Source organism: Bombus impatiens, unplaced genomic scaffold (assembly GCF_000188095.3).
Source record: "Bombus impatiens unplaced genomic scaffold, BIMP_2.2 scf_1464, whole genome shotgun sequence".
Lineage (NCBI taxonomy): Eukaryota > Metazoa > Arthropoda > Insecta > Hymenoptera > Apidae > Bombus > Bombus impatiens.
In genome coordinates, this window is record NT_177883.1 from 1 (window position 1) to 27,807 (window position 27,807).

The 27,807-nt window shown below is 30.4% G+C and overlaps 3 protein-coding genes across 8 annotated transcripts; 1 reads left to right on the plus strand and 2 right to left on the minus strand.

Annotated features, from left to right (window-relative positions):
• Positions 1–370: 370 nt before the first annotated feature.
• Positions 371–1,810, plus strand: LOC105681636 (jerky protein homolog). The gene has a single exon (XM_012392652.1). It carries the CDS (start codon positions 371–373, stop codon positions 1,808–1,810), a length of 1,440 nt encoding a protein of 479 aa, XP_012248075.1.
• Positions 1,811–13,435: 11,625 nt separating this feature from the next.
• On the minus strand, positions 13,436–15,254 carry LOC100749541 (serine/threonine-protein kinase mig-15-like). The gene is made up of 2 exons (XM_012392657.3): positions 14,468–15,254; positions 13,436–13,589 (listed from the first exon to the last, which is right to left on the minus strand). The coding sequence occupies exons 1-2, from the start codon at positions 14,531–14,533 to the stop codon at positions 13,461–13,463; spliced, it is 195 nt and encodes a 64-aa protein (XP_012248080.1). The 5' UTR covers positions 14,534–15,254; the 3' UTR covers positions 13,436–13,460.
• A 657-nt stretch (positions 15,255–15,911) lies between these two features.
• Positions 15,912–27,410, minus strand: LOC100749657 (PHD finger protein 20). 6 transcript variants are annotated; one of them, XM_033324126.1, is made up of 18 exons: positions 26,871–27,003; positions 24,655–24,734; positions 23,017–23,073; positions 21,889–22,405; positions 21,658–21,792; positions 21,482–21,508; positions 20,641–20,741; positions 20,434–20,519; positions 19,516–19,918; positions 19,002–19,406; positions 18,911–18,922; positions 18,024–18,752; positions 17,817–17,945; positions 17,591–17,671; positions 16,939–17,362; positions 16,465–16,865; positions 16,144–16,383; positions 15,912–16,078 (listed from the first exon to the last, which is right to left on the minus strand). In XM_033324126.1, exons 3-18 carry the CDS (start codon positions 23,036–23,038, stop codon positions 15,951–15,953), a joined length of 3,840 nt encoding a protein of 1,279 aa, XP_033180017.1. In that variant the 5' UTR covers positions 23,039–23,073; positions 24,655–24,734; positions 26,871–27,003; the 3' UTR covers positions 15,912–15,950. The 6 variants fall into 6 exon arrangements, with proteins under 6 accessions (XP_033180017.1, XP_033180013.1, XP_012248083.1 ...); XM_033324122.1 differs by lacking the exons at positions 23,017–23,073; positions 24,655–24,734 and having other exon boundaries at positions 26,871–27,409; XM_012392660.3 differs by lacking the exons at positions 23,017–23,073; positions 24,655–24,734 and having other exon boundaries at positions 16,144–16,362; positions 26,871–27,408.
• Between the last annotated feature and the right edge of the window lie 397 nt (positions 27,411–27,807).

Sequence of the window (27,807 nt, forward strand, 5' to 3'; positions counted from 1 at the left end):
ATTTATTAGTAAACTATTTGTAGATAAAATGGTTTTCATTATTCTCACAACAATCTCATAATAAATTCTTACTTTCATGCTGCTTCCTTCCATCAACTCTCGGTGAAATATTATTCGTTATTTTGATATAGAATATAACCTCGATTATACATCACATACATACATTATCACAACGTTCAATCATCAGAATGTTGTATAATTCTCCATAGTGTATGTCATATACATTTATACCTATATAGCTATATAGGTATATAATCCATATAGTACTTGTTTCTCCCATATTAAGATTGTCAACGACTGTAACTGTCGAAATAAAATCTCGTCACAACATTTCAGTGCGGTATTTACATTCGGAACGTTACAAACAATAATGGCTGGAAAACGGACCTTGGGAATGTTGTCAATTGCCGAGAAATACGATATCACTCAAATGATTAAAAGAGGTGAGACTCGTAAAAACATAAAAGAACAGTACAATATTTCATCTAGAACTCTGGACGTAATAAGGGACAACCGTGCACAGATAATAGAAGAATTCCGGAACAACTTAGCGCGTCCTAGCACTTCCAAAATAGCTTTTACAAAAGATGAAGCTAATGAAAATTTCGAAACAACTCTTCGCCAGTGGTACGTACGATATAGAAATAAAAACATAACAATAACGAATGAGATATTAGGGAGTAAAGCTCGGGAATTGAGTACAAAATTTCGCGGTACTGCTAATTTTCAAGGCGGTTCGACTTGGCTGACAAATTTTAAAAAACGTTACGGTTTACGTGAAGGGGATAAGGCTGAAGATTTAGAAATAGGAAATGAAGATGAAGCGAATAAGTGCAAAGCTCAAATTAAAAATCTTCTGCAAAGCGGAGAATACACATTGGATAACATCTACAATGCCGATTGCTTAGGAATACTGTGGACAGCAGTACCACAACAAACTGTAATGTATAAGCCATCACTAAAGATGAGTAGCCCGCACGGAGAAAAAGTTACGATACTTCTTGGTGCAAATGCTACCGGAAGTCATCAGTTGCCAGTACTAGTAGTCGGAACAAAAGTGAATCCTCCATGTTTAAAATCCTTCAGAATTCTGACAAGTATCTACAGAGCTAGTGCCCTGCCTATCATAGACAGTAACCTTTTCGATGAATGGTTCGATATATGTTTCTTAAAATCAGTTAGAGAAAGACAACAGGAAAAAGGGCGCAGAATGAAAACGCTGCTGTTGCTAGATAACGTTTTCCCTCATCACGAAACCGGAATAGTAAGTACAAAAGATGAATTAGTTAAAATCATGTATCTTTCATGTGACGCTGCACCGCTCATACAACCAATGGATCATGGAATAATCGAATGTTTCAAGCGAAAGTGCCAAATCCAATTGCTGAAAACATTAGTTCCATGTACTGAACCCTCTACAAAGGAAGCAGTGGTAAATGACCACTATGACTTAAATATGTGGGATTGTTGCCGCATGGCAAGTCATGCTTGGACAAATGTCAGCACGTCAATACTGAAAAACGCGTGGGACAACCTTCTGAAGGATGAAGGCGGGCAGAGTTTGGAAGAGCTCGAAATAAGACAGGACATAGATAAAGCACTTGAAGAACTGAGTAAAATACCAGGATGCGAAAGGTGTGACAGTATCGCTGTGATGAACTGGTTTGATACTAATAAGAAATATGCCGCCCCACTAGTCGATGTCAACAGTGCTCTTATGCAGTTTATAAATGCAACTATGGATACAGAAGCGAACAAACCTACTGACGAGAAATTTGAAGATATACTTGATGATAGCAGCTATTTATAAAAGGCCTAGATGATTTGAACTACAAAATGAAAGTAACTCGGAGAAACTACTTATATTAAAACATATACATTAAATTTATAAAGAAATATAATATGCTTTAGTGTCAAGTAAGGTATGAGATGGGTAAGATTTTATGTAGCGTTTAATTGTTTGTTTGTAACATTTTTTTTGAAATATATGTCACTGGGTATACGAAAAGCTGTTTTCCTACTATCCGGATATTTATTATTATTAGTTCCTATAATCAAGGTTCTGCAATATAGGCAAGACAAGAAAAGACGCGAAATGGTATTCTTCTATTTACGTTCTCTTTGACTTTCATACTTTCAATTTGATAAATTAGAGTTAAAGCAACTGTTAACTTAAACCTTTATAGGGAATATCAAGATGGACCGATTAATGTATTAAACAAATATATGGTCCCACAAAAAAAATGACGATGACCTTCAAATCTTATTTAAAAAATGGCTCTTAGAAAAAGCATTATCTACCACTGCGTTTGCTCCTCGAAATAGCATAACTTTGTCTTGTGTGTGCCCCTCCATATAGTACAACTTACTGCTGTGTAGTTTTTTCCATGAAACCACTAAAAACGAAAATATTTAGGTGTTTCGATTTATGTATCCTATCCCATACGTCAACGGATATTTATCAGTGCGAGAACCTACCAAAGCCGCTGGATACGTAAATAATCTGTGCAAAACTTGATTTGGAATTAAATTTATATTTATAAAATCATATTATATAGAAAGAAATACAATACACAAATTAGCTTCTTCTTCCCAGAAGAACGCTTGCAGATGGTCGTAGAATTAACGGGACAGTATGGGCTGGTCATAAATTGTAAAAAATGTCGTTTTATGCAGAGGGAAATCAAGTATTTGGGACACATAGTCTCGGGAAACACCATAAAGCCGTCCGCTCATAAAACCAAGGCCGTGGCAAACTTTCCTAAGCCAACATCGGTTAGAAAAGTCCAGAGTTTCTTGGGACTTACAGGATATTTCCGAAAATTCATTAGAGGTTACGCGAAGATTGCCAAACCCTTAACCGATCTGTTGAAAAAGGAGATAGACTTCAAGTTCGGGGTTACCAAAACAGAAGCTGTGGTCAAGAAGGACTTCTGGTTCGAGGGGTTACGCGAAAAAGTTGAACACGTGGTATTCAACTGTCTTGACTGTATCCTAACCGAACGAGAATTAGGTAGGCTAGAAGGGAACCTGCGAAATTACAAGAAAAGAAGAAAGCGTGCGAAGCAGTACCGAAGGAAGGACCCGCGCACACCTCGATTTCATGAAGCCTTGGGTCCTGAACGCCGAAGATGACGCATCTGACGATAGCGAGAGCGAGCACAACATCTGAGGGCAGATGTTACTGCAGGATGGCCGAATGTAGTATCGGGGAGAAGGGGCCAAGAATCGTCGAGCTAACTACAGACAATGTCGCGAGAGCCGAGGCGCTGTCGGCTCCATCAATGCATTACCTGGTCCTTCAGGTAAATAGCTTTGCCGAAAAGACCTACGTGACCCTGATATCTACCAACTATCTTTTACCTAACAAATGTCTTAATTATCTTCCAAAGAAACTAAAAATTATGATTATTATTAATATTTTTGGAGATGTACGAATTACTAAACATATGCTATAAAATGAGCAGTAGCGTTAAACTAAATCATTAAACGTAAATGTTGATGCAGGTACTCGTTAACATACGTCTCTAAAATATTTACATCTTCTTAAAAGAAAGTAATAGTTTTCTGACATAAGAGGATGTCCTGAAATAAAATGTCAAAAAATCGTGTTTTTTTTATTGCTTAAATCGATAGATAAACTATCTAAGAATATATTTGCAAAGTGATAAAGGCCAATTCTAAATATTTCCAAGAATATAAAGCAGACGAGCGTGGAGCAGGTATGCGAGCGCTCGCCACTCCGACTTTCTATTCAGAGTTTCATACCTGAAAAAGGTTGAAGAGTTGTTCAATATAATAGTTATAATCCATGGTTGTATCCAGTCGAATCTTAATGTGTCTAATAGAAGTACAAACGTGTATGATTCATTTAGTGTACGTGACTTTACCTACTAGTTTGTAGCATTAATAGCTAGTTTTGTTCAGATTGTAAGAATTTGTACACATCGTAAGAATATTATGGTTTGGCCATTAGAAGGGACGTGGATTCTGTCCAAAAGATGAAAGAATTGCTCCTCGAAATAGCATAACTTTGTCTTGTGTGTGCCCCTCCATATAGTACAACTTACTGCTGTGTAGTTTTTTCCATGAAACCACTAAAAACGAAAATATTTAGGTGTTTCGATTTATGTATCCTATCCCATACGTCAACGGATATTTATCAGTGCGAGAACCTACCAAAGCCGCTGGATACGTAAATAATCTGTGCAAAACTTGATTTGGAATTAAATTTATATTTATAAAATCATATTATATAGAAAGAAATACAATACACAAATTAGCTTCTTTTTTTCCTCTTCTATCTCGTATCTTCCCAGAAGAACGCTTGCAGATGGTCGTAGAATTAACGGGACAGTATGGGCTGGTCATAAATTGTAAAAAATGTCGTTTTATGCAGAGGGAAATCAAGTATTTGGGACACATAGTCTCGGGAAACACCATAAAGCCGTCCGCTCATAAAACCAAGGCCGTGGCAAACTTTCCTAAGCCAACATCGGTTAGAAAAGTCCAGAGTTTCTTGGGACTTACAGGATATTTCCGAAAATTCATTAGAGGTTACGCGAAGATTGCCAAACCCTTAACCGATCTGTTGAAAAAGGAGATAGACTTCAAGTTCGGGGTTACCAAAACAGAAGCTGTGGTCAAGAAGGACTTCTGGTTCGAGGGGTTACGCGAAAAAGTTGAACACGTGGTATTCAACTGTCTTGACTGTATCCTAACCGAACGAGAATTAGGTAGGCTAGAAGGGAACCTGCGAAATTACAAGAAAAGAAGAAAGCGTGCGAAGCAGTACCGAAGGAAGGACCCGCGCACACCTCGATTTCATGAAGCCTTGGGTCCTGAACGCCGAAGATGACGCATCTGACGATAGCGAGAGCGAGCACAACATCTGAGGGCAGATGTTACTGCAGGATGGCCGAATGTAGTATCGGGGAGAAGGGGCCAAGAATCGTCGAGCTAACTACAGACAATGTCGCGAGAGCCGAGGCGCTGTCGGCTCCATCAATGCATTACCTGGTCCTTCAGGTAAATAGCTTTGCCGAAAAGACCTACGTGACCCTGATATCTACCAACTATCTTTTACCTAACAAATGTCTTAATTATCTTCCAAAGAAACTAAAAATTATGATTATTATTAATATTTTTGGAGATGTACGAATTACTAAACATATGCTATAAAATGAGCAGTAGCGTTAAACTAAATCATTAAACGTAAATGTTGATGCAGGTACTCGTTAACATACGTCTCTAAAATATTTACATCTTCTTAAAAGAAAGTAATAGTTTTCTGACATAAGAGGATGTCCTGAAATAAAATGTCAAAAAATCGTGTTTTTTTTATTGCTTAAATCGATAGATAAACTATCTAAGAATATATTTGCAAAGTGATAAAGGCCAATTCTAAATATTTCCAAGAATATAAAGCAGACGAGCGTGGAGCAGGTATGCGAGCGCTCGCCACTCCGACTTTCTATTCAGAGTTTCATACCTGAAAAAGGTTGAAGAGTTGTTCAATATAATAGTTATAATCCATGGTTGTATCCAGTCGAATCTTAATGTGTCTAATAGAAGTACAAACGTGTATGATTCATTTAGTGTACGTGACTTTACCTACTAGTTTGTAGCATTAATAGCTAGTTTTGTTCAGATTGTAAGAATTTGTACACATCGTAAGAATATTATGGTTTGGCCATTAGAAGGGACGTGGATTCTGTCCAAAAGATGAAAGAAGCTATAACAGCAACGCTGAATCATCCCGATCGATTGATTAATAAAGAAGTTGAGAAACACATTCGCCCAATTTATGAAGATCTCTCAGACGGTAACCTTTTTAACGCGATGCTTATGCGGTTATGAGTCGTTCAACTCAACAATTTGGCTCATCATTTCAAAACACCTCAATTCGGGCCAAAAGATCGTTGAAATTGCTGCCTACACGGCTGCAGGTATGTTCAACGAAGGGTATTCAGCGATTCTGAGTGTCATGCAGTTGCTTAATTTGAATATAGACCAGCAGTGCAAAATGTTTACTGATATCGCTGACACGCGACGGATCGAGAGAGAGAACAAGCGCCAGGCATTTAGCCGTAAAGAGGCTCATACAGCTCGTAGACTCCATCAAATGCATCAAAAGAAGGACTGATATATTGACCAGGAATAGCTGAGTAGCAGATTTTCAACGTAAGTAACTAAAAATTGATATTTTTTCCTATTGAAAACTTTGAAACGCGTTTTCACTAGTTTTTATTTTCACGATTTTTCTAAATTGGTGGGCGCAATACCAAAAAAACTAAACGACTTATTTAATTGAACCAACAATTTTTTTCTTCGGTATTAAATTCTCTTCTAAGTAAACTAAAAAAGTTCGTCAAAAAGTTTATTTAAATAATTGTTATAGCACCTTAAAGTTTTTTTTAAACACATTTCTTTCTTAAACCCGCCGAAATTTTTAATTTCACATTTTTTTCTGCCTTTTTTTAGTTCACCCTGAAGAAAACAAAAACTTAATCCTTTTTTGATTTTTTGTTTCAGTCAAGAATTACGAGGCGGATCTTTCCCGCCGATTGAAGACTGCAGCGACAAGACGCCCATGAAATAAGTAGGCTTAGAAATCTGTTATAATTTTTTTTTACTTTAAAAAGAACTTTTTTTGTATTCGTTAAATATATATAAAACCATACTTCAAAATTCAATAACTTCATTTCTTTCTTTCCCTTCTAAAACAAAAATCACAAAAAAACGCTGTTTTATAACGTTACAATTTAGGACACCCCCATAACAAGCTAATATTTCTTTAAGGAATAGCGAATTACATCTATCAATGCGTCAAAAAATATAATCTTACTTTTAAAAATGTATGTAACATTCCTCTTACCTCAACGCCTACATCTATCAATATTCTGGCTACATTATACGATAGCACCCTATATATGTTTCCATATATGTTCCTAAACACAACTTTCTTCTTCAGAATATCGAGCCGAAACTATTCGGCGAATCAAAGTTACCCGTGGCAGTTAAAAATATCTACAATTATGTTTAATAAAGGCCAAAAAGGTAACAATTCTATTTCTTTATAGTGTTATTCTTCATAACACTAGACGAGATATCTCGCGACCTGATGCAACCAGTCAAAACCACCAGCCGCACCCAAGTGAGTGGACTGCATAAAAATAGTTCAAAAGCTGATAACGGAGGCTGCCAAATTTGAAAGTAAGTCGCGGAAAGAATGCCAGATTATTATTCATGATAACGATTTGATAAATACTACTAATAAAAATTCAATAATACTTGCTACAAGGTTTTGTGGTAATAAAGATGCAATCGTCTCTTTATCTATAGAAAATTATACAACTGTGGAGTTTTGGGAAAGTGGTGACTCGTGATTTATGGAAGCTTGGCCCTCCGCTGAAGAGCGAAGGCATTTTTGCTTGTATATTAACCTGTGATGAAGTATGTGATGACGCACACCAATAAAAAGCAACCACATTACTTCTTATCATCAGGAAATCCATTTACACATATGCCTAAGCGTGCACTTCACCCAGTGAATTATTAATGCATACATACATACATGCTATGAATTTTGAATGTACCACTCCCCATAACTTTATACTTCTAATTTATAAATGTTTTACATTTCAGAATGCTTACATTTCATCACCCCGAAATCATTAGCAATACCATTTACGACGAGAATTAAAGAGTTAACACTAGAAAAACATATTTCTATCATAATGTTCAAAATATAATAAAAATATCAACGTTTTGTTTGAATTTGTATATGATCAAGGTGGTATATATAATTTACTTAACGCACTTGATTTAAGTGACGATCAGGCAATCGTTCATGCGTCATTCATGTTTTCGTAGTCATCGACGCCTGGTTCATAGCCTCCTGCATCCAATGATCATCGACAACTGGCCGATAGCACATAACGGTATTAAATAGAGTTTTTTCTAAATAGGATTCTCCTAAATAATGAATCTCCAGATTGAGATTGGTTGACTGAGTCTTTTGATCGAAACTACGCTAAAACTCCTAGTAAATCTTAGCTACCTAATTAAAACTACCTTAAACTAATAGAATTTGATTATTCTAAGTCTCTGATTAAAACATATCTTGACCTTTATTCAATTCTTATATCTTCTAATCAAAATTTGCAATAAATCAAACTACAGAGGCTCTTGAAAGTATTCGCACATTTGCCAACACATCTCATGAACATATTATATTTGTTATATTAGACGTTTTGAAATTTCATTAGCTCTGTAATGGCATGCAACTCTTATGATTGTATTGGTGAAGTTATAAACAATTCCAAAAATATATACAGAAGTTATAAGATATTTAGCACACGTATACAAATACTTTACAGAGATCACGAAAGTATTTAAACAGGCAGTCACAATGTTAATACGTCTCAATATTCAGTGGAAACATCTTTAACACGTATTATATTCATACCATGTACTAATTTTTTCCTAAATATAAGTTTGGAGTAAATATCTTGTAACTTCTACATTCATTTTCAGATTAAATTCAAATCTCGCCAATATAATCATGGCAATTGCGTCCTATAATAGGGTTAATGAAATTTCATGTTTTATGTAACATGCATAATATGCACATACAACATAAAAGTTTTATATGGTAAATAAATAAATACTCTTGCGAGTCACTATACGTGTTATGAGTCATAACTAATAATTGAACTAGATCCCATGATTGTTTGATATTATACCCGCCTATGCTTCAGATGGGGTGAGGCGATTCCAACAATACTTAATGTAGTACTTGTGACTATTCTGAAAAGTTTTCTCCTGGTTTCGAAATTTTCTATGCTTTGGTCAATTATTCTTTGCATGCTGATGCATGGCGTTTATCGAAGCTCTTCGATAATCTCTGACCAATGGCACGTTTATGTGGCTTGCCAATGAAAAGCTGACTTTCTAGGTCTAGAAACACGCAATTCTACCATCTTTCAAACTGCCAGATACCTTCTAATAGCATAACCGTAACATAAATTATATTAGCGGTGAACGCATAAGACATTACAACACACGTTAAAGACACGTTACGCCTTATAATGGCATGTGTGTTTGAATAAAGTAGAGAATAACGTCGGAGTTATTATAAATTTTTATTTTCAAGATATCCGTATTTAATGATCGCAACTTTAGCATTGCTTACTTTCCGTCGAAAAAGGCAAGTTGTTAGTACATACTTAAAAATAAATATGGATTTTCGATAGAATCGTTAAAGATAGGTTTCCTTCTTGCTTATTGAAAGATATTGAAAACTACCGTTGAAATGTATAAATTGATGAAAAATATCTTGGGTTTATGTAAAAAATATAGTTACGTTTTCAAACATGGTACTGTATAAATTACTTTATGAAATATTAATGGACTTGAATGTGAAGTTAAAAACTTTGAATTTTTCATATCACTTTTATTCATTCATGATTTTTATATATATATATATATATATATATATATATAATAACTTAAATATATATATATATTTAAATTATTATTGTTTATTAAATTTCCAATATAACTTCGATTAATATTTTCAAATACTGACACTGTATTTTTGAAATCATTTATTGAGAGACAAATCCTTCGTTGAAACACAGTTTTAATATAGCGTCTTCTAAATTTTACTTGTGTATCTCAAATTAAATCATTTATTTAATAGATGGATACTTAACGAATTATGAACAATAAAATAATAATGAATATTATCTTCCCACAAAATATGTAAAACTATAGTAACGGGATTTATTAATAATTCCGATGAGATTAAAATAAATTTAATCCTTTACAATTTTGGAAACAGATAACTGACACCACTTGCAAGCTAAACTACGTATAAAGGTACATTTCAAAGCAGCATTCATCAATTTTATTGAAATTTATATGGGAAATACATAGTTCTTAGAAAACTGTACCGCGCGTATATTTATTGGCAATCATCCGATCATCAATGAAATGAAAATAGTTTTCGAATCTTGAAAACTGCATGTGTGTTTTTTTAATTGCATGTTATTGAAAACAAATCAGATACAAAGTTTAAAGAAAAGAGTTATTTATTTAAAATATATATTTAAAAATTTGAATATGTCTAATCATTTTTCTTGTTTCTCATTTCCAGTTAAATTTATATAAATACATGAACTATAGACCAAAAAAGAAAATCTGTTTTTAAAATTGTTTGTCCTCTTACATTAGAATTATGTTTGCTTATCTTTCGAATTGTAACTACATACCAGAAATGATCGAAATACGTGGAATAAAATGTCAAAATATACAATTGCCAAAGTTCATAATTTTGTTTTTATTACTGGTTCTAAGCTTATCCCATTTCTCGGCATTTCTTACCATTTCTTACATATATACATAATCTACTACCTGTAATTAATATTTAAATATGTTATCTCGTTAACGTAGTATTTGTACTGTTTCAACTATAAAGTGTATATAAAACAAAATAGTTGGAAAAATCTTCAAAATATAAACATCATACATATTGAACGAGAGCTCTATTTTTAAAGTTCCAAGTTTACATATTCACTTTCACTTTCACTCGGAATACGAAATAATGTCATATTACAATTTTATTATGTAAATATTCAACAAAAAGTCAGTGTCACATTTCGAGATCTTTATAAATTCAACAATTTGTTCTTGTTCAAATGTATTTTAATCGAAAATCTTGACACACTCCGGAGTACCCTATACACAAAGCTCTCAATAACACTTTATACGTTTTTTTTCTTTTTAACGCAATTAGAGACTCGGGCTCCTTATAACATTTAATGGATAGTATTCTAAAATGACTAGAAGAAAATTGAGTGTTAACGAGAAACGTATATCGTAAAATTAATAGTATGGTGACGAATTTTATATTGACTCAAAACATTTCCTGTGATGTACCTACATGGAAAGTGATAACGGTTATTCTGAAAATATTTATGATAGTAATTCCGAAAGTGACATAGTTCCAATAAAAAGACGAGTGACGTAATTAATAATTTCTGGCGACAATGAATAGAAGAAACTGATGAGAATGAGAATAGTGGTATAAATGTCACGCCTAAAGGATAGCGTCGATAAAAAATTAATTACGCGATGGAGACAAAAATTATTGGATCTAAAATTTCTGTTCATTGCAACAAACTAATTACTTTCGTGATACATGTCCTCGAACACCAGAGCATCGGATCGGAGAATGTTTTGAGAGATACTATACCATGATGGAATAGTATAGAATATGATTTTTATATCAAATGAAACCATGTTATTGTTTCACATATGTGTGTGAAGTCGAAAAGAACAATAAATTTTGTTTATTATTTGTCTTCCATTATGTTATTACTATTTATTCATTGAAAATTAATTTCGACCATATATAGCATATATACCACCTATATATAGCATATACACAGGTGCTATATATAGCATATATAGCACCTGTGTATAAACTAACAATGACCGTTAGGGGTTTTAAAAGATGTCTTGCAGACTGTAGTTCCCAAAATATTCTAAAAAATATAATCTCAATTCTTATCTTTTCTTCAAATATATTTCGCAAGAACTACTTTTTCTATCCCAATAAGGATGCATATAAATTAAAATGAACGTTAAAATTTGGTATATAAAAAATATAGAAAAAAAGAGATCGTTCTTTTTAAACCAAAAAATAATATTTGAACTCATGAGATTATATAACTGAATAACTGACATACGTACATTAAAATAGTACATTAACAAAAAGATAGTCAGTCGAGAAAGTGAGGAACTAAATTAAATACAAAAATAAAAGAGGAAGGCGAAGGGGATGAATCCAGATAAGAAAAATATTAAACAATTTTATTAAAATGACCATAAATTCAAAAGTGCACACACTTGCACTAAAATGCTGAATAAATGATCTGACATAATTTAAATTTGTAGTTTCCATTTTAATGACAGTCAATAGTCATAGAAGATAAATCTTATATTACTGTATGTATATACTATTCTTTATTATTTCAATTCTTATTTAAGTTACAAGTTGATCTAACGTAACATACATTTTATCGAAAAAGAGAGGAAGTGAGGAGAAAGAAAATACTAGCGTTATAAAATATTACAATACTCTACCGATGACATTAAAATATGTGACACAGCTATCACTTCTCCTGATTAATTTCTTATACAAATTTTTTCAAAAATTCTTTGACTGTGAAAGATATAAGCAATTGAGGAATCAGAACAAATTGACAACACAGCGTTTAATCGTTTGTACTCATGCGCACGGCTGTTTCATTCGTTCTATGTCGTCATCAATAGTAGGTCATCGCACTCTTCCTCATTCCCCTCTTATTCTTTATTATCATACACATACAAAAGTAAGAATCATAATAATGTCTCTGAGCAACATAACAATGTACAAATTAATGTTTAACCAATATGCAAATAAAAATTAGGCACATCATGTCACATCCAATGTACTCTACATATTATAACAACCTCTGATAGTACGAAAACTATACACACTGTAAAAAGCATAAATTAATATATGATATAATTTACACTATACAAAAAATATACACGTAAAACAACATTAATAATGCTAGAGCCTGCCTTGTTCTTTATACCTTAACATCGTATGATGTATCTTTTGCATTCTTCCGATTGAAATTTACGTTTTCTTATACACATATTTTTCTTCCAAAATTGAAGATAATTCGCGAGAAATTCTCTTTCGAAATGAATGGTTATTTTCTTTGATTTTGTGATTTAAGTCAGCTAAATCATTATTTATTTTTATGCTTAAGTTAATATAAATCTATATGTAAATATCTGTACATGAATCTTTACATATGTGTGTATGGATCTTAAGAAAATATCAAGTAGTCATAAAAATATCATTTTGTATTAACCTATAATTCATTACCACTAATTTTGATGCATATTATATAAAAATTTTAAAAGTCATAGATGCATTTATCTCTTGTACAATCAAGTTTTAAAGTTTTTTTATTTCATAATATATGTATTATATATGTATTTATTTCATAAAATCACATATATATAAAAAGATATATAACATAGTAATGTCTATAAAAATAAAGTAATTAAAAGTTATAGCTAGATGTAATGTAAATAAGGGAAAAAATTAAGAAAGTCAGAGATTTAACTATTCTTCAAAACTCATAAGTTATCTAATACTGTATACTATTTGTATACGTACGTTTAACTATTCTGACAAACTATAGTTATTCTTTGAATAATAAAAATCTAAAATCATAACTTTCAGTACCATAAATTACTAAAAGCAATTATCATTTCAAAGAACAGTACCAGATCTTTGACATATAAACTACTATTATTATGTAATCTAACATTTTAAAATATATTGAATTCTTGATCAAGATTCTATACAAATTTTCTATTATTCATTCATATTATTCATAAGAAAGAGACAAACCTAAAATATTACTATTTATGAACTTGTAATATATACTTACTTTATAAACTTGGCCATATGTTCCATTACCAACAACTTCGATTAACTCGAAAATACCTGCTGGTTCCTATAACACACATACATACATATAAGTATATATACATGCATATACAATTTAAGTATAAATTATATTTGTATATCGTGTTTTTTGTACAATGTATATATACAATATACTGCATGATGTATATTATGTATAAAATAATATTTGAATCAACAATTTTCAATCAGTTATTTTCATATACTAAAATACTGTTAAATATTTTATAGATCCTTAAGAAATAGATGTATCACAATACTTAAATCTTTAATATTCAAATAATATAAACTGTTAATATTTGTTTAATAGGTACATGTATACACATCTGCATAGTGTATGCATGTATGCACTATATTTAGTTCACATTCTAAAAAAAGTTACATATATTACAACTTATTAGAAATAAAAAATTCTTGCATCAATGAAAAATAATACAATAATGAAAGAGAGAAAAATGAGATAATAATAACTAACTATAATTTTATATTTACTTAATAATACTGTACGTAAAAATTGTATGTGTAATATCTGTTCACAATATTAACTGTTAATCTTAATTTTTAGATAATTTGTATAAATCAGTCCAAAACTGTAAACGCGAACAAAATACAAAAATGACTAACTAAACAACTTCGAATCTCCTTAATTTATTTTTTAAAAAGCATTTAAAAAGCAATTTTAAAGAGTTGTACAGAAATTCAACAAAATTGTATTCTCTTATTTCCTTCTTTCTTCATTATGCTGTGGTGCTACCAAGGAATAATAATCATCGTTTACTCTTATGAGGTTAATTATCAATCATTGAATTCATAGAAACTACAAAAAATAGACTTCTGCGTCCATAAACAAATATCATTAAATATTAGATTATGCCTGATAAATAAAAAGCATTAAAAGTCGTAACGCACCTTCAAAGCGTTCAGATCAATGTCGTCGAGCGAACAGTTGACGCTCGGTGCCAAATTATGCGCCATCTTGATACGCCACTTGCGCTCCTTGCGAGATATCTTTTCCACTTGAGCTCAACAAATCCACCGTCTATCCCCTTTTCTGCTTCTCTCGTTATTGTTCTTATTCCTTATTGCAATTTAAACCGTATAATAATGTAGAGATATAGAAAGAAGAAAATTTCGTTTTCGCACTTACACTACACAGAACACCAGGATCACTAATAGAAAATTTTTATTAAAATAATTCACCGGTAAACTGGTTACACGAATATTTTCATGAAAATTTAACCGAACACAACCGAAAGAGAAAGGAAATACACATAGAGCAATGGCACATGGCGTATGAAAGAACTCTAACGATCAACGAAGGAACAGTTTACCAATCAGATTAGAAAACAATACACTTCCATCACGTTCTCCCCGAATTTTTCGTAAAATATAAATATCAATAATGCGTAATGGCAAGTAACGTATTACACACTCACAGCGCTAAGCGCTGGATTATCGTATCGTCATAACGGATGCGGCACAACCGAGCCGAGCCCAAACACCACGGCAGCGGCCGTTCTACGTCCTGTCGTACTGCTTGCTGCACGCCTCTATTCCCTCTCATTCCCTCCTTGGCACTCTCTTACTATCTTCATCATTCTTATGCGTGCGCACACATGCTTTTTCTGTTCTCTCTTATTAATGTAGACAATATTTTCACCGTCTTTGTTTTTCGTGCGCTACGATTGTGTACCACTATGCTTCTTGACGTCATCAGCCCAACTATGATGGCGGCAAGTACTTACTTCCCTTCCTAATTTTCCTATCATAAAATAAAATCAAAAAATCATTTCACCGATGGTTTCACTATTTCCCAATTATAATTAATAAGTATGATATATTTTAATAATATTTGTATATTTCATAAATGATTATTTCTTTTGTAAATGTATAACACCATATTTCACACAAATGGAAAATTTAAATAATTAAAAATAAAAAAGATGACCGTTTAACATTCTTTCTTTAATACAATTTTCATTAAAACCTAATATATTGTTAAATAACACTGAAACATCTTTGGAATAATAATACTTTTATGTATGTTCTTTTTGTAACACTTCCATTATGAGTAATTTATGTTATGATTATACTTATTTTTAGAAAATACAGGACTGATATAATAACAGCAATGTATTTACATACAAATAATTTTTTAATCAATTTAATTACAATTGCACATAAAACAGTGTATATTTACAATATAAAATACAGCTGTATGGTGTTCCTAATTGTAAGTCTCAATTGAGTATCCACTGAGCTGTTCAAAATTATATTCATAATAATTCTTCAACATTATAAAAAATAAGATTTTAGATTCATATTAGAATTTCTACACATACAGACTATATTCTTAGAAATTTTATTTCTAAATATTTTCTAAAAATATTATTTATATTCGACATAAAGCAGCTAATTTTCGTACGGTGTTTAAATCTCGAACAAGCATTTGAACCGTTTGTTTAGTTCGGGGCTCAACATCTAAGGTAGATGTATCTTCAGGATCCATAGCTTCTAAAGCTAAAAAAAGATTTGTATTTGACTTTCTTTCCAATCTATAAAATACGTTGACAAAATTTACCAACCACAAACTTCTGCCTCGATAAATGTTAATTTTGCATCTATATGATGTTGAAAATGTTCTATGTGTTCTAATAATCGCATTCGACATTCTCCTGGGTCAATTGGCGCTTCTGGTTGTGGTATGAAAGGTTGCAACGGTGCTGACATTTCATGTTCATTTAGTTCTTCATGCATGTGATTCGCTGATATAGTTGTCGGTGATACGTTATTCTCGTATATATCTGATTGATTGGTTAACAAATCTATATCAAAAATATTATTTTTTTGTTATAAATAAAGATATATTTTTATTTATCTCTGTTTTATTTGTTTTCTTTTTCTACCTGTATCTGTTTTCACCTCTGAAGGTAATGAGTTTGTATATTTTCCTTCTGAAGTATCATTTTTCGTAAGTGCATCAAGAAGAATATTACTTTTAGTTTGATGTATAATATCTTCCTTTTTGCCGTTAATTTTAGATTCATCTGGAGTTATATTATCTTCTTCTAATATCTTCATTAATTCTGAATCTGAGGCTATCGACTTTTCATCATGATCATCTCTTAAACTGAACTTTGCTTCCGTTTTTACTTCAGTTCGATGAAAACCTTCATTTGGAATATCTGTACATTCTTTTCCTACTTTCATAATCTCCATGATTGGTACTGGTGTAACATTTGGTTTTGGTACTTCAACTTTTTCCCAATTTTTGGCCCACAGATATAGCTTTGGATGATCTTTCTTTCTATCACACAAATTTTATTATTAATAATCATTTTCTATATTTTCCAATTTAATTATAGTTATGTAATACTTACTGAGCTACATTGATTTTTACTCTTAAACTGTGTAAAACTTGCTGAATGTGTAAAAGAGCAGCAACTAGATCATAAGAACGTTTTAACATAGCTGTTCTTTGATTAACTCGATGCTGATTTTTTGTTCGGCTAGATAATGTTGGTAGCTTCCCTTCCTTTATCCAATCTTGATCATGAAAATATTTTTTGGATAATCGTTGCCGATATGGATTCCGACAAATAAAACAAACATATTTCTCAGGTACATCCTTCTCCTTTTCTATTGCATTGCAGTGACCATGTTGCCAACACAAACAAAGGTCGCATTGAATCATTAAACCATCTTCTTCCATAAATCCACAAGTGCAATTTATTATTTCTTCCCTACGAAGCTGCTCCACTTTCACCATTTCACCATTGATCATCATCATAACTCCTTCATTCTCTACAAAAGTACAATTGCTAAGTCACCATAAAAAGATAATTATCATTTATGGTTAAAGATACAATTCATGCTTAAATAAATGCTTAAACTAAAAGAAACTATGAAATAAATATCAAAATATGAGAAATAAAAATACTCTATACATCGAAACATTTTATAACTCAAACCTAAGATCAATATAAATCTAACATAAAATAAAGAAAAACATTGAAAAAATAAACAATATACCTTCCCCATCATTAGTATCTTTTTTACCAATATTCCCTTTCAAAGGATCATCCTTTTCAACACGCGAATCGTTTAGTTGACCTAAAGAAAAATAAAATAATAAAGCAGTAAAATACCGTCTTTATTACATGGAAATAAACCAATGTTAATAGCAAAATTAAAAAGTAAGATTCAATATAAAATTATTCGTATTGAAAATTGCATATCAAAGTAAAAAGCAACTTACTACTTTGGCTATTTTCATCTGATTTTGAATCTGATTTTCTGCGACTATACCTATACGTGGGTGTAGTTGGTCCTGCTCCTTCTATATCCATAGTACTATCATCTAAATCACCATACTCATCCGGAAATTCTAAAATGCCCATTAAAAAATAACATTTCATATTTTTAATTTATTAGAATGATTAAATTATAATGACTAAGTTATTACCATGTCGCCTTTTACTTCTGTTTAATGCATCAGAACTATATTCTGATAATTGTCGTTTCCTTTGACCTTTTATTTTGTCGATATGAATAGCTTCATCTAAAGACTTTGATCTATCAATTCGCTGTGCTTCTGAAGACATGGCTGGTCTTACCGGAAGAAGTGTCTTAATGCCACTTTGCGTTTTTTCTTCCCTAATTTTCATATCAAATAGTGTTCCTGGTGACATTGCACACGTATCTTCCTGTTTTTGTTCAATTTCATCATCCATATCTAAACTATGACTAGAACTTGGAGACATTCTATCCATTTTAATATCGTCTGTTTGCACATCATTGGATTTTTCCATTTGGTCTACTTCATCCTCTGTTTCTACTGTTGTTGGTACAATTGCTGTTGGCGATATAGGTTGAAGAGTATTTGTTACAGAAGATGATGAAACATACAATGATTTATCTTGAATAAATTTTCTCTTCCCAAATTTATTGCACTTTTCTAACAAATTATTTGACTTTTTTGGAATAATATCTTCAACAGATTCCCCAATTGTTCTTGCATAAGCTAAATCTGCAACATTTGGCGTAGATCCCAAAAATTTCGAATATTCTGGATGATAATGTTTTATATGCATTTGTAGAAGATTTTCCTTCCTAAATGTTTTACTACACCCTTGTTTCGGACATTTATAAGCACTGTCCTCCATTTCTACTCGAAGTCCACCAATAAAAACAGCTATCAACAAATAAACAAAGAATTATTTTTCTAACAACACATTAAACAAAGTTTATATACTACTTATTTATACACTTATTTATAAAAATATATTTAGTCTAATTTGGTTAATTAATAATACGTAATATATATAAACAATATTATCTACTAATACTTACAATAAATTACTCCTAATATAGGTAAGCATAAAAAAGTAAGCTCAATAAAATATGAAAAATATAAAAATGAAACAAAGAAATGGAATCTTACCACCATCTTTAATAGATGTACTTGATGTAGATAATAATGTTGTAACTGGTGTACTTGCGGGAACAGGTAAAGAATTCTCAGTTATTGGTGTTGCCTTTGTTTTAGGCAATAAAGTCTTAATCTTTTTTGGAGTATCCACAACAATATCTTGTTTTACTTTTTGACTTTGATTTTTCTTTTTTCGATGAATGCAAAAATCAAATTTTTCTGGATCAAAGTCGAATTGCCCCTGATTTTCCATAAATGCCCTAATATCATTTTTTGATCTAAATTTTTTTCCACTTGATTTATGAAGAAATAAGACATCCCATTTTCCAGCTGATGTACCAGCTTTTCTTTGAGTAAAATGTTTTTGCCATCCAGGTGGTAATCTCCTGTCTGCAACTATTATTGATCGACGTGGTCCTTTAAGAAACAAACATATTACACGTTCATATCATTTTTACTCATATACATAAATGATGATAATGTAGAATAAGAATAGTGAGTGTAAATTCCATTTCTTTTGACATACCATCATTTCCATCCACTATATAAGATTCAGTTCCCTGAGGTTCTCCATCAATCCATTCGGGACCCACATCTTCTACTTGATCTATTTCACTCTTAGATACTTCCTTTTTACTTTTTTTAGGATAAGCTTTCATTTTAGATACATTGGTGTCAAACCCACGTAATAAATCTGTGCCTGGATCATAGCAAGGCCCAAATAAAGTTCCATCTAAATCAATTTTATTTTCCGAAAAGCATTCTACATTTTCATTAACTATAATTCCTTCCTTTTTTATTAATTTATCTGTTTCATTTTTTGAACGTCTTCTATAATGTGTATGAAATAACTCCATCACTGTATGCTTTCTTTTCTTATCTCTTCTTTCTTGCTTGCTTCCTATATATTCTTCAGTTTGACTAGTTTGCTGTTACAAATAATACAATGAAATTTCACTTTCTTCATCCTCTTTACTATTATTGAATACATACATTTTACAAGTTTTAAAACAATTTTCAAGGAAACAAAGGATAGAAAATAAATTATCTATTTTAATGTTAATTTTATTCTGTAATAATATAAATTCTTTAATTGCGAAATTTAGTTCAAAGGAAAAAAAGGAAACAATTCATGTCATATAAAATTTTTAATTTATGATAATAACATCGTATATTATTTATGTAATAACTGTTGAACTCATATATAACATATTTATAAAATTATTTTATACTTTTCTCATTGACTTTAAGGAAGTTGTGCATGATTATAAAAATATATTTTCAACAATTATCACTGTTTTTCAATGTTTGGACGAATAAAGCAAATTCAAAACTCAATTTATTGTACATTCTGTTACTAATAATGACAAGAAAATAAGTAATTATAGCTGATTGAATTTTACATTAACGATAATATAACATAACCTTACTACAAACACTGTACCTTTGTGACTGTTGTAGCGATTTTTGTCATTTTTGACGATTTAATTGTCTTTGTATATCCATCATCAAACAGTACATCATATCTATCTGTAAAAATAATCTTAAATTAAAAAAGTACCATTTCTCGAATTAGAAGGATGTCCTATCACGAAACGTCAAACTAACAATATACGTAATTCTCATACGTAGTTAAGGTTAGATCACTTACCGTTTCCTAAGACGGCATTTACTTTAGCTGGATATTTTCTACCATCAGCCCACGTAGCAAGTATCCTTTCTCCCATTGAAAAATCTTTCATTTTTGTTTCCCTAAGAGATTCAAATTTATTTATTACCATATTTGGAAAAAATATGGTTAATTATTATGACAAATAGATTCAAATGATAGATTAATTTCTTATACAAACAGTAACTTTGTTTAACGATATTTAAACACTGTGCAAAAAATAAATAAGGATCAAATGTAAATATAGATTACTTTATATTTTTAAGCCTGTATGACTGTTAATAACATTTTTTTTTACTACATTCATTTGAGAAAGAAAAAGAGAGAGGGGCGGGGGGAACAAGAGAAAAGAAAAAACACTAATGCATTGTAATTATAATTCTCAAAAGTTATTGTGAACGACAGTTTATATAATGTTAAAATGTATTCTGAAAAAGAATCTGTTTTAAATATTTCAGCTTCTATGAATATGACTTATGAAATGATATCTAAATATAAAATAAGGAGCTTGAAGTATTTAAAATATGTGTATATACAACTGTGCACACACATTTTGGAAAAATAAAAATAATAAGTCCGTTTTATTAAATCACAAAAATTTCTTTTCCATTTTTTAGGTAATAGGATGATGTAGAATACCTATAGTTTAAAATTATGAAAATTATAGATTTAGATGAAAAGATAAAAGAAAAATGGAGAAAATTTATTATTGGTAACGTAAAAAATAAAATAATTTAATAACATTTCTCATCACTGCATAAAAAATACTATAGATTATACAAATTCTTTTCACCTAACTAATAATTATACAATATCCACTTACTGAGATGGTAGGTTCCAGGTTTGTTCGCTTTAAAAAAGAATAGGTCTATAAGTAATGCAGAATATAATTTATATAATAAATCAAGGCAAAAATTATTCACGTAAACATATTTTTATTTTCTGTATCTATTAATTCAAATAATTTTGTGGTAGATTCATTGGAATATCTTTACTTACTTTGATTGTGTTTGCAATACACGTAATCTTGAACTATCCATTGGTATCCATTCATCAAACCTTGAACTCCACTTGTCAAAACGTATCAATACTTCTCGTTCATCCCAATCAGTTTCAACTACTTTTGCTGAATACCTACAATATAACATCAAATAAATAAAATGCTTCATCAATATTTATTACAATAAACATAATTATATAATTGTCACTAACTGTTCTATAAATATTTACCATTTTTCATTGAAATCTTTTGCTTCCAATTTGGCTCCAGGAAAAAATTTTAGTCCACCTCGATTAAAAATTTTTGGTTTTAATTCTTCTGGTTTATCAAATATTTTTTCATCTTCGACTTCCATACTTTTCAGTTCCTCTTTAATGGCCAAATCTTTTTGTATATGTTTTATTGCTATATCAGATTCAACAATGCCTAATTGCACTGCCATAGTATTCACTTCTATTTCTGAATTTTTATTTATCTCTTGTTGCACAGTACATACATTTTCTTGTTTCACACTACAGGTCCTATATCCATTATCAAGTAATTCTGTTGAATCTAGTAAATTGAAGGAATTAACTGATGGTTCTGGTCGAGAAGAACATGTTTCTCCACAATTATTAGACTTTAATGTTCTGAGACCAGAATTCAGTGAAGAGGTAGATTGTTCTAAGTTCAGAATTTCAGAATTAATAAGATCTAAATCTTCCTGTGCATAAGAAGTTGATGATTTTACAGACATAATTACAGGATCTGCAAAAAGAATTAATATATAAGTTTAAAGTTTCAAGAGATATTTTTCAAAAACGATACTCTATTCTACAATAATTTTAAAATATTCTTAGATGATATACATTAATAAACATCTTTTATAAATAAAATATTTAAATGACGCTAAAATACTTCTTATTACATATATTTGTTTATAAAATTGTATGATATTACTATTAAAAACTATTTTTAATAATTTACTATCACAAAGATATATAAATATGAAACAAAATATACAGAATAATAGATAACAGTATTAGTATTAAAAACTAATGATATACTGTATGAGAAGCATAACTGAACTAATAACAACATATTTTTTCAATAAGAATCAGATCAAAACTTTCAGTCAGTTACTTAAAAACAGAAAATTGTTAAACGCTTCATTAATTTCATATTGTGATAATACATGTATCTAAAATTACAATCATGTTGAAAATCTTAACGTCTTTTTTAATTAACTATATATTTTCAATAACCATGAGATATATTTTCGATACCTCTATCTATTCTTTTTTATGAATTTCATATGAAATGCAGTAATTTGATTAAATTCTATCAAATATACTTTCATATAATGCACATAAATGCACATTTTAAAAGTTCATTGACCATATTTGCACTCAATGTTTTATATCTTCATTCATTAAGGGCGGGGTAAGGTTAATTCGTACAAAAAAAGGCATGTTTTTGTGAATTTTTTCTGACGATACAGTTAAAATTTCTTTTTTAAAACCAATAGTACATTAAAGTATGACATTCGAAGAATATTGTATAAAATTTTCACGGAGAAATATTAAAAAATACGGCAATGGCAGCAATTTTTTGGACGTGTCTCGGAAAAAAGTATAATTGCGGTGCCCCTCAGAACGTGGTGCTGGGTTATCAGAAATCAAAAAATTAAAGTTCATTCGTTAGGTAACAGCTTTCCCCAGGTAACGCTGCGAAGATTTTTTCGAAATTTCAATTTTTCACTTTTTTGGCACACTTTGAAGGAAAAAACGCGATTTTGTGCGAAAATTTTCGGCTAATTTGTTATTTTAAAATAAAAATAATTAACAAATTTGAAAAAACTCTACAGCGTTACCTCGCAAATTATGTACAGAAATAGTCTTCAAAATTTCAAAAGGATCGGTGCAGTAGTTTTGAAGTAATTGGGGGCACCGACTTTGAAAATGTAAGTTGTGGGGAAAACGCTTTAAAGTTTTGAACACTAAAAAATCTGGTATAAAACGTTCATAAGCGAATTTTATCGGCTTACCTCACACTGAATCATCAATGTCAGGTCCATAGAGGATGTTGCTATCATCCATGATAGCTCTTCGGCTGTTACTGTTTTTTCTTCTTTTATAGCAGATTAAAAAAATCGATTCGCTATTTCTCTTACAGTGGAGCACATTTCTTTCACGTAATCATTGCACGTCGGTTTTGATAAAAACCTACTAGACAAATCCATCAAGCTGCAGAACTTTTCACAGCTAATCCAAGGCCTAATATCCTCATCACGAAAACAAACCGATAATTAACATCGAAAGTACCAGAGTTTATTCTTGTACTAGACGGAACATTTGTAATCTGTTTACAGCATTCGCACGACACTTTGATGTTAAATCCAAGGCCTTCTTTCTTAGTCGTATGAAAATTTACTTTTCCATCATATTTCACACACTTTACTAACGTAGCAATTGTTGAAAAGTCCTTCGTAACTTAATCTTCAACGGTCACTTTTATTTTTTTAGTTGACGCCCTACTTGTTGAAGTGCCTTCGTATTTACGTTTATGCGGAGATACAATTTTTCTAGGTCGATATAATCCCGAACCAGTTGATTGTCTATCAGATCTAGTAACTTTTTTAGGCATTTTAGTAATAATTTAACACAAAACTTAATGAAAATGGAATATTTACTCCTACACTAAATTTTTTACCCTACACTGACAAAGTATATAGTACAGGTATAAGGAGGTTTGTACTTAAGTCGTTAAGTACTATAAATAGATCTGGGGGTAAGATTAGGTATTATATAGAGAAAAAAATTGTCTGCGAAATAACAATAGCACGCTCGGGTCGGGTAGGTAATATCATCCGACATGTATAAAAATACTCGTAACTTCGTCAATTTTGCTTCAATCAACTTGAAATTTTGACGCAATATTCTTAAGATATTATGCATTCAATTAAAAAAATGAAGAAAATGCAAAAAAAGATTTTAAAACCTTATCCCCCCCCTTAAAGTTTTCATTCATCCTTCTACTACAGGTAGCCCAATCAATGTTGAATAGCTGATTGCCTTGAAGAATATTTTTCAAAAAACTAATAGATTGATACATAGTTATGTAAAAAACAAATAATTTTATCAAGCGTAATGTACAAAATAATTATACTTTATAGTTTCTGTTATTTTTACTTGATTTAATTACAACTAGTAATAACAGTAATAACAGTAGTTCTTCAACTATAATGAAAGAATCACCATTTTAATTTTTATCATCATATAAATATATATAAATAAGAGTAATATCAAAATGTTCAAAAATATTTTGTTCATGTGCAATTTTTCTATTGATAGTGATTTATATTAATAGAAGATAATATTTATAAGATGTGATCATTAGTTCAATTATGCTCTTTATTACATATAGTAAATAATACCACAATACAACATAAAACTTATTAATTATATTATTACTTATGAATAAAACAAAGGTTTTCATGATCTTTAAACCAATATAATGTTCTCTAAAATGACAAATTTTCACATAGATTTAGAAATTACAAACAACTATACAGATAGACTATAAATATGTTTATAAAAAGAAAACTTTAGGTTTACATTTATTAAATCTTTCTTTGTTCAAAGAATCATAATGTATTAAATAAAATATGAAACCATAATGTACTAAACATATTATAATACAGTATATAGACATAAATAATAAAAAACTGTTTACTTTATATACAATTATTTAAACATGAGAAGAAATAGTAAAAAAGAATTTTCACAAAAATATTTGGACATTTTACAAATTTAAATTATAAAATTGAAATAATTATTTTTTGTATAAAGGTTTAATATTTGGTTGAATAATCCTTATGTTCAATAATGTGTTTTGTGAATGATCAATTTCAGATTTATTGCTATTGTACACTGAAGCTTGTTTTCTCTATTTACTGCATTGTAAACTGAGATTTCTTTTCTCTGTTTAGTGTATTGATTACTCATCCATGTCTAAAGTTTTGTACTACAGGTAGGTGAGAAGATTACAAGGGATAGCATAAGGACAAGAGCAGTACTGATCTCTATTATCCTCTGTCATGCTTTGTCTTATTGTCTTATTGCCATATTTGTATATGTGATACCTTTGTCCAATAATACTTATCTTTATGACTCTATTGGGTCTATCAGAAATAACTATGCAGAAGATCTGCATTCCTTTGCTTATCTATCTTCTCATCTGCACAGTACATTCTGTTTCTTATTATTAGACTGTGAATTTTCATGCATTTATAGGAAATTTAATAGTACAAAAATACACAGAATACACATAATATGGAAAAATATGGAAAATACTGAAAGTATAATACTTGTTATAATGTTTAATGAATATTTGCAGTGAGATTAATCTGCTTACGATTATACTCTATAAAAATTAAAAATTTCTAACATTGTCTTTATTTCAATATAAAAATGTATCTCATATATGTAAGAAATATGTATCTTGCGCATTCTTCACTTAAAAATATGTTTTAATCACATATTCAAAAAAATAATAGGCATATCCTATAAATAAATTGCATTCTTTGTTCATAGCCGTTCTTTACCTCGTTTGTTCTAATAAAATCCTTTGTTTTAACTCAACATTGTCTAGTACATTACATTAAATTAGTTGTAATGTCCAATTGAATTACTTCTAACATTTAAATAATATTAATAACTCAAATATTCATATGAAATTTTTAACATAAATTGTCCTGTACGTGAAGGTATGTATAAGCTAATATGTAATCTGTCTATTACATTCCACATATGACTCAGTAAACATTGTATTGATCATAATTAAATTACATAGCATACTACATCATTTCAATAGATAATAACTGAGTATTGTAATAACAAATAAAAATATTTCCTTCTATTCTATGCATTTATTATTTTTACAATATATATATTTATTTATTCATTTATTTTATTTATTTAATTGTATATTGAATAAAGGAAGAAATTTAGGAATAAATTAAATATATTTAATAATGTATGAAAAAAGAATGAAAGAATGAAAGAAGAATAACAGAATGAAACTGACTAAAAAAAGACATTAAGAGAAAGAAAAATAATAACTTGGACACGTGTAAATTAAAGCTTTTAGATATACAATTCTTTTATTTGGCAATATTTCACAAGAAAGTAATATTAAGATCCTAGTATAGTAAATAACAAATGATACACACCTGGATGATTGTCATAGTCTGCAAAAACTGATGGAACGCTGCCCTTACGTAGAAGTAATTTATGTCCTTTAGCAGCTTCGTAGTCGGCTCGTTTGAAGTGTCTATGACAAACAACCTGACCTGGTGAAGGTTTAAAGCTCGCTTCGAATCCACCACTAGTCAACCATCTGTTTCTTAAATTAATATCTTTTGGAAATTTATGAAGCGGTAACCCTTTAGCACGCGCATCTTGCACATCGGCCTCACAGCTACGCACGCAACATTTGCGCGCCATTCTCATTGTTCTCACAAGCGATATCCTTTTAACATGCGACGCTACACGTCGTCGCTTCATTTACGTACTACATAGCAACGTAACACAAAAGAACATTGCCCGGGATATCCGTAAAAGTAAAATTTAAACGTGAGAGAACTAGTGGTGTACCAACCACTTTGACACGCACCCTTCTAACTGAAAATATTTCAACTTACGTTCACAAAAACACTGAACTAGCTCAATTGCGTATATGATCCACTAATCGATCTGCACTTTTCGAAGAACATCGAGTATATATGCACTACTTATTAAACAAACTTATCAATATGTGGCGCCCTCTTCTATTTACATGAATATCCGCATTAATGTGAAATAATATTAATCGGTTAAAAGTTTGAACTCTTATATTTATTTAAAATAAAATACCCTGTCTCTAAGAAATTTCAAATAAGTTTTATCATTATTAAAATCATTGGAATATTAATACTAGATAAAAAGGTTGTTTTAATAAAGTATGTTAATACCTCCACCATCATATTTCTATGAAAATTTTATATTATAATAATATGAAAAATAATAATAATATAATGAAAAAAATAGTAATATTAGATGTATAAGATAAATAGTAATATTGGATGTATAAGATAAATAAAAAAATACATCCCAAATATATCTTAAATG

Bases quoted from the DNA above. Each gene is read 5' to 3' on its own strand.
- LOC105681636 (XM_012392652.1), top strand. From the start codon at position 371: ATGGCTGGAAAACGGACCTTGGGAATGTTGTCAATTGCCGAGAAATAC.
- LOC100749541 (XM_012392657.3), bottom strand. From the start codon at position 14,533: ATGGCGCATAATTTGGCACCGAGCGTCAACTGTTCGCTCGACGACATT. The intron at 13,590-14,467 runs GTGCGTTACGAC...TGTGTGTTATAG, and splicing joins TTGATCTGAACGCTTTGAAG to GAACCAGCAGGTATTTTCGA.
- LOC100749657 (XM_033324122.1), bottom strand. From the start codon at position 27,204: ATGAAGCGACGACGTGTAGCGTCGCATGTTAAAAGGATATCGCTTGTG. The intron at 20,742-21,481 runs GTAAGTGGATAT...TGAATCTCTTAG, and splicing joins ACCTGGAACCTACCATCTCA to GGAAACAAAAATGAAAGATT. The intron at 19,919-20,433 runs GTACAGTGTTTG...TATTTGTAACAG, and splicing joins TCGCTACAACAGTCACAAAG to CAAACTAGTCAAACTGAAGA.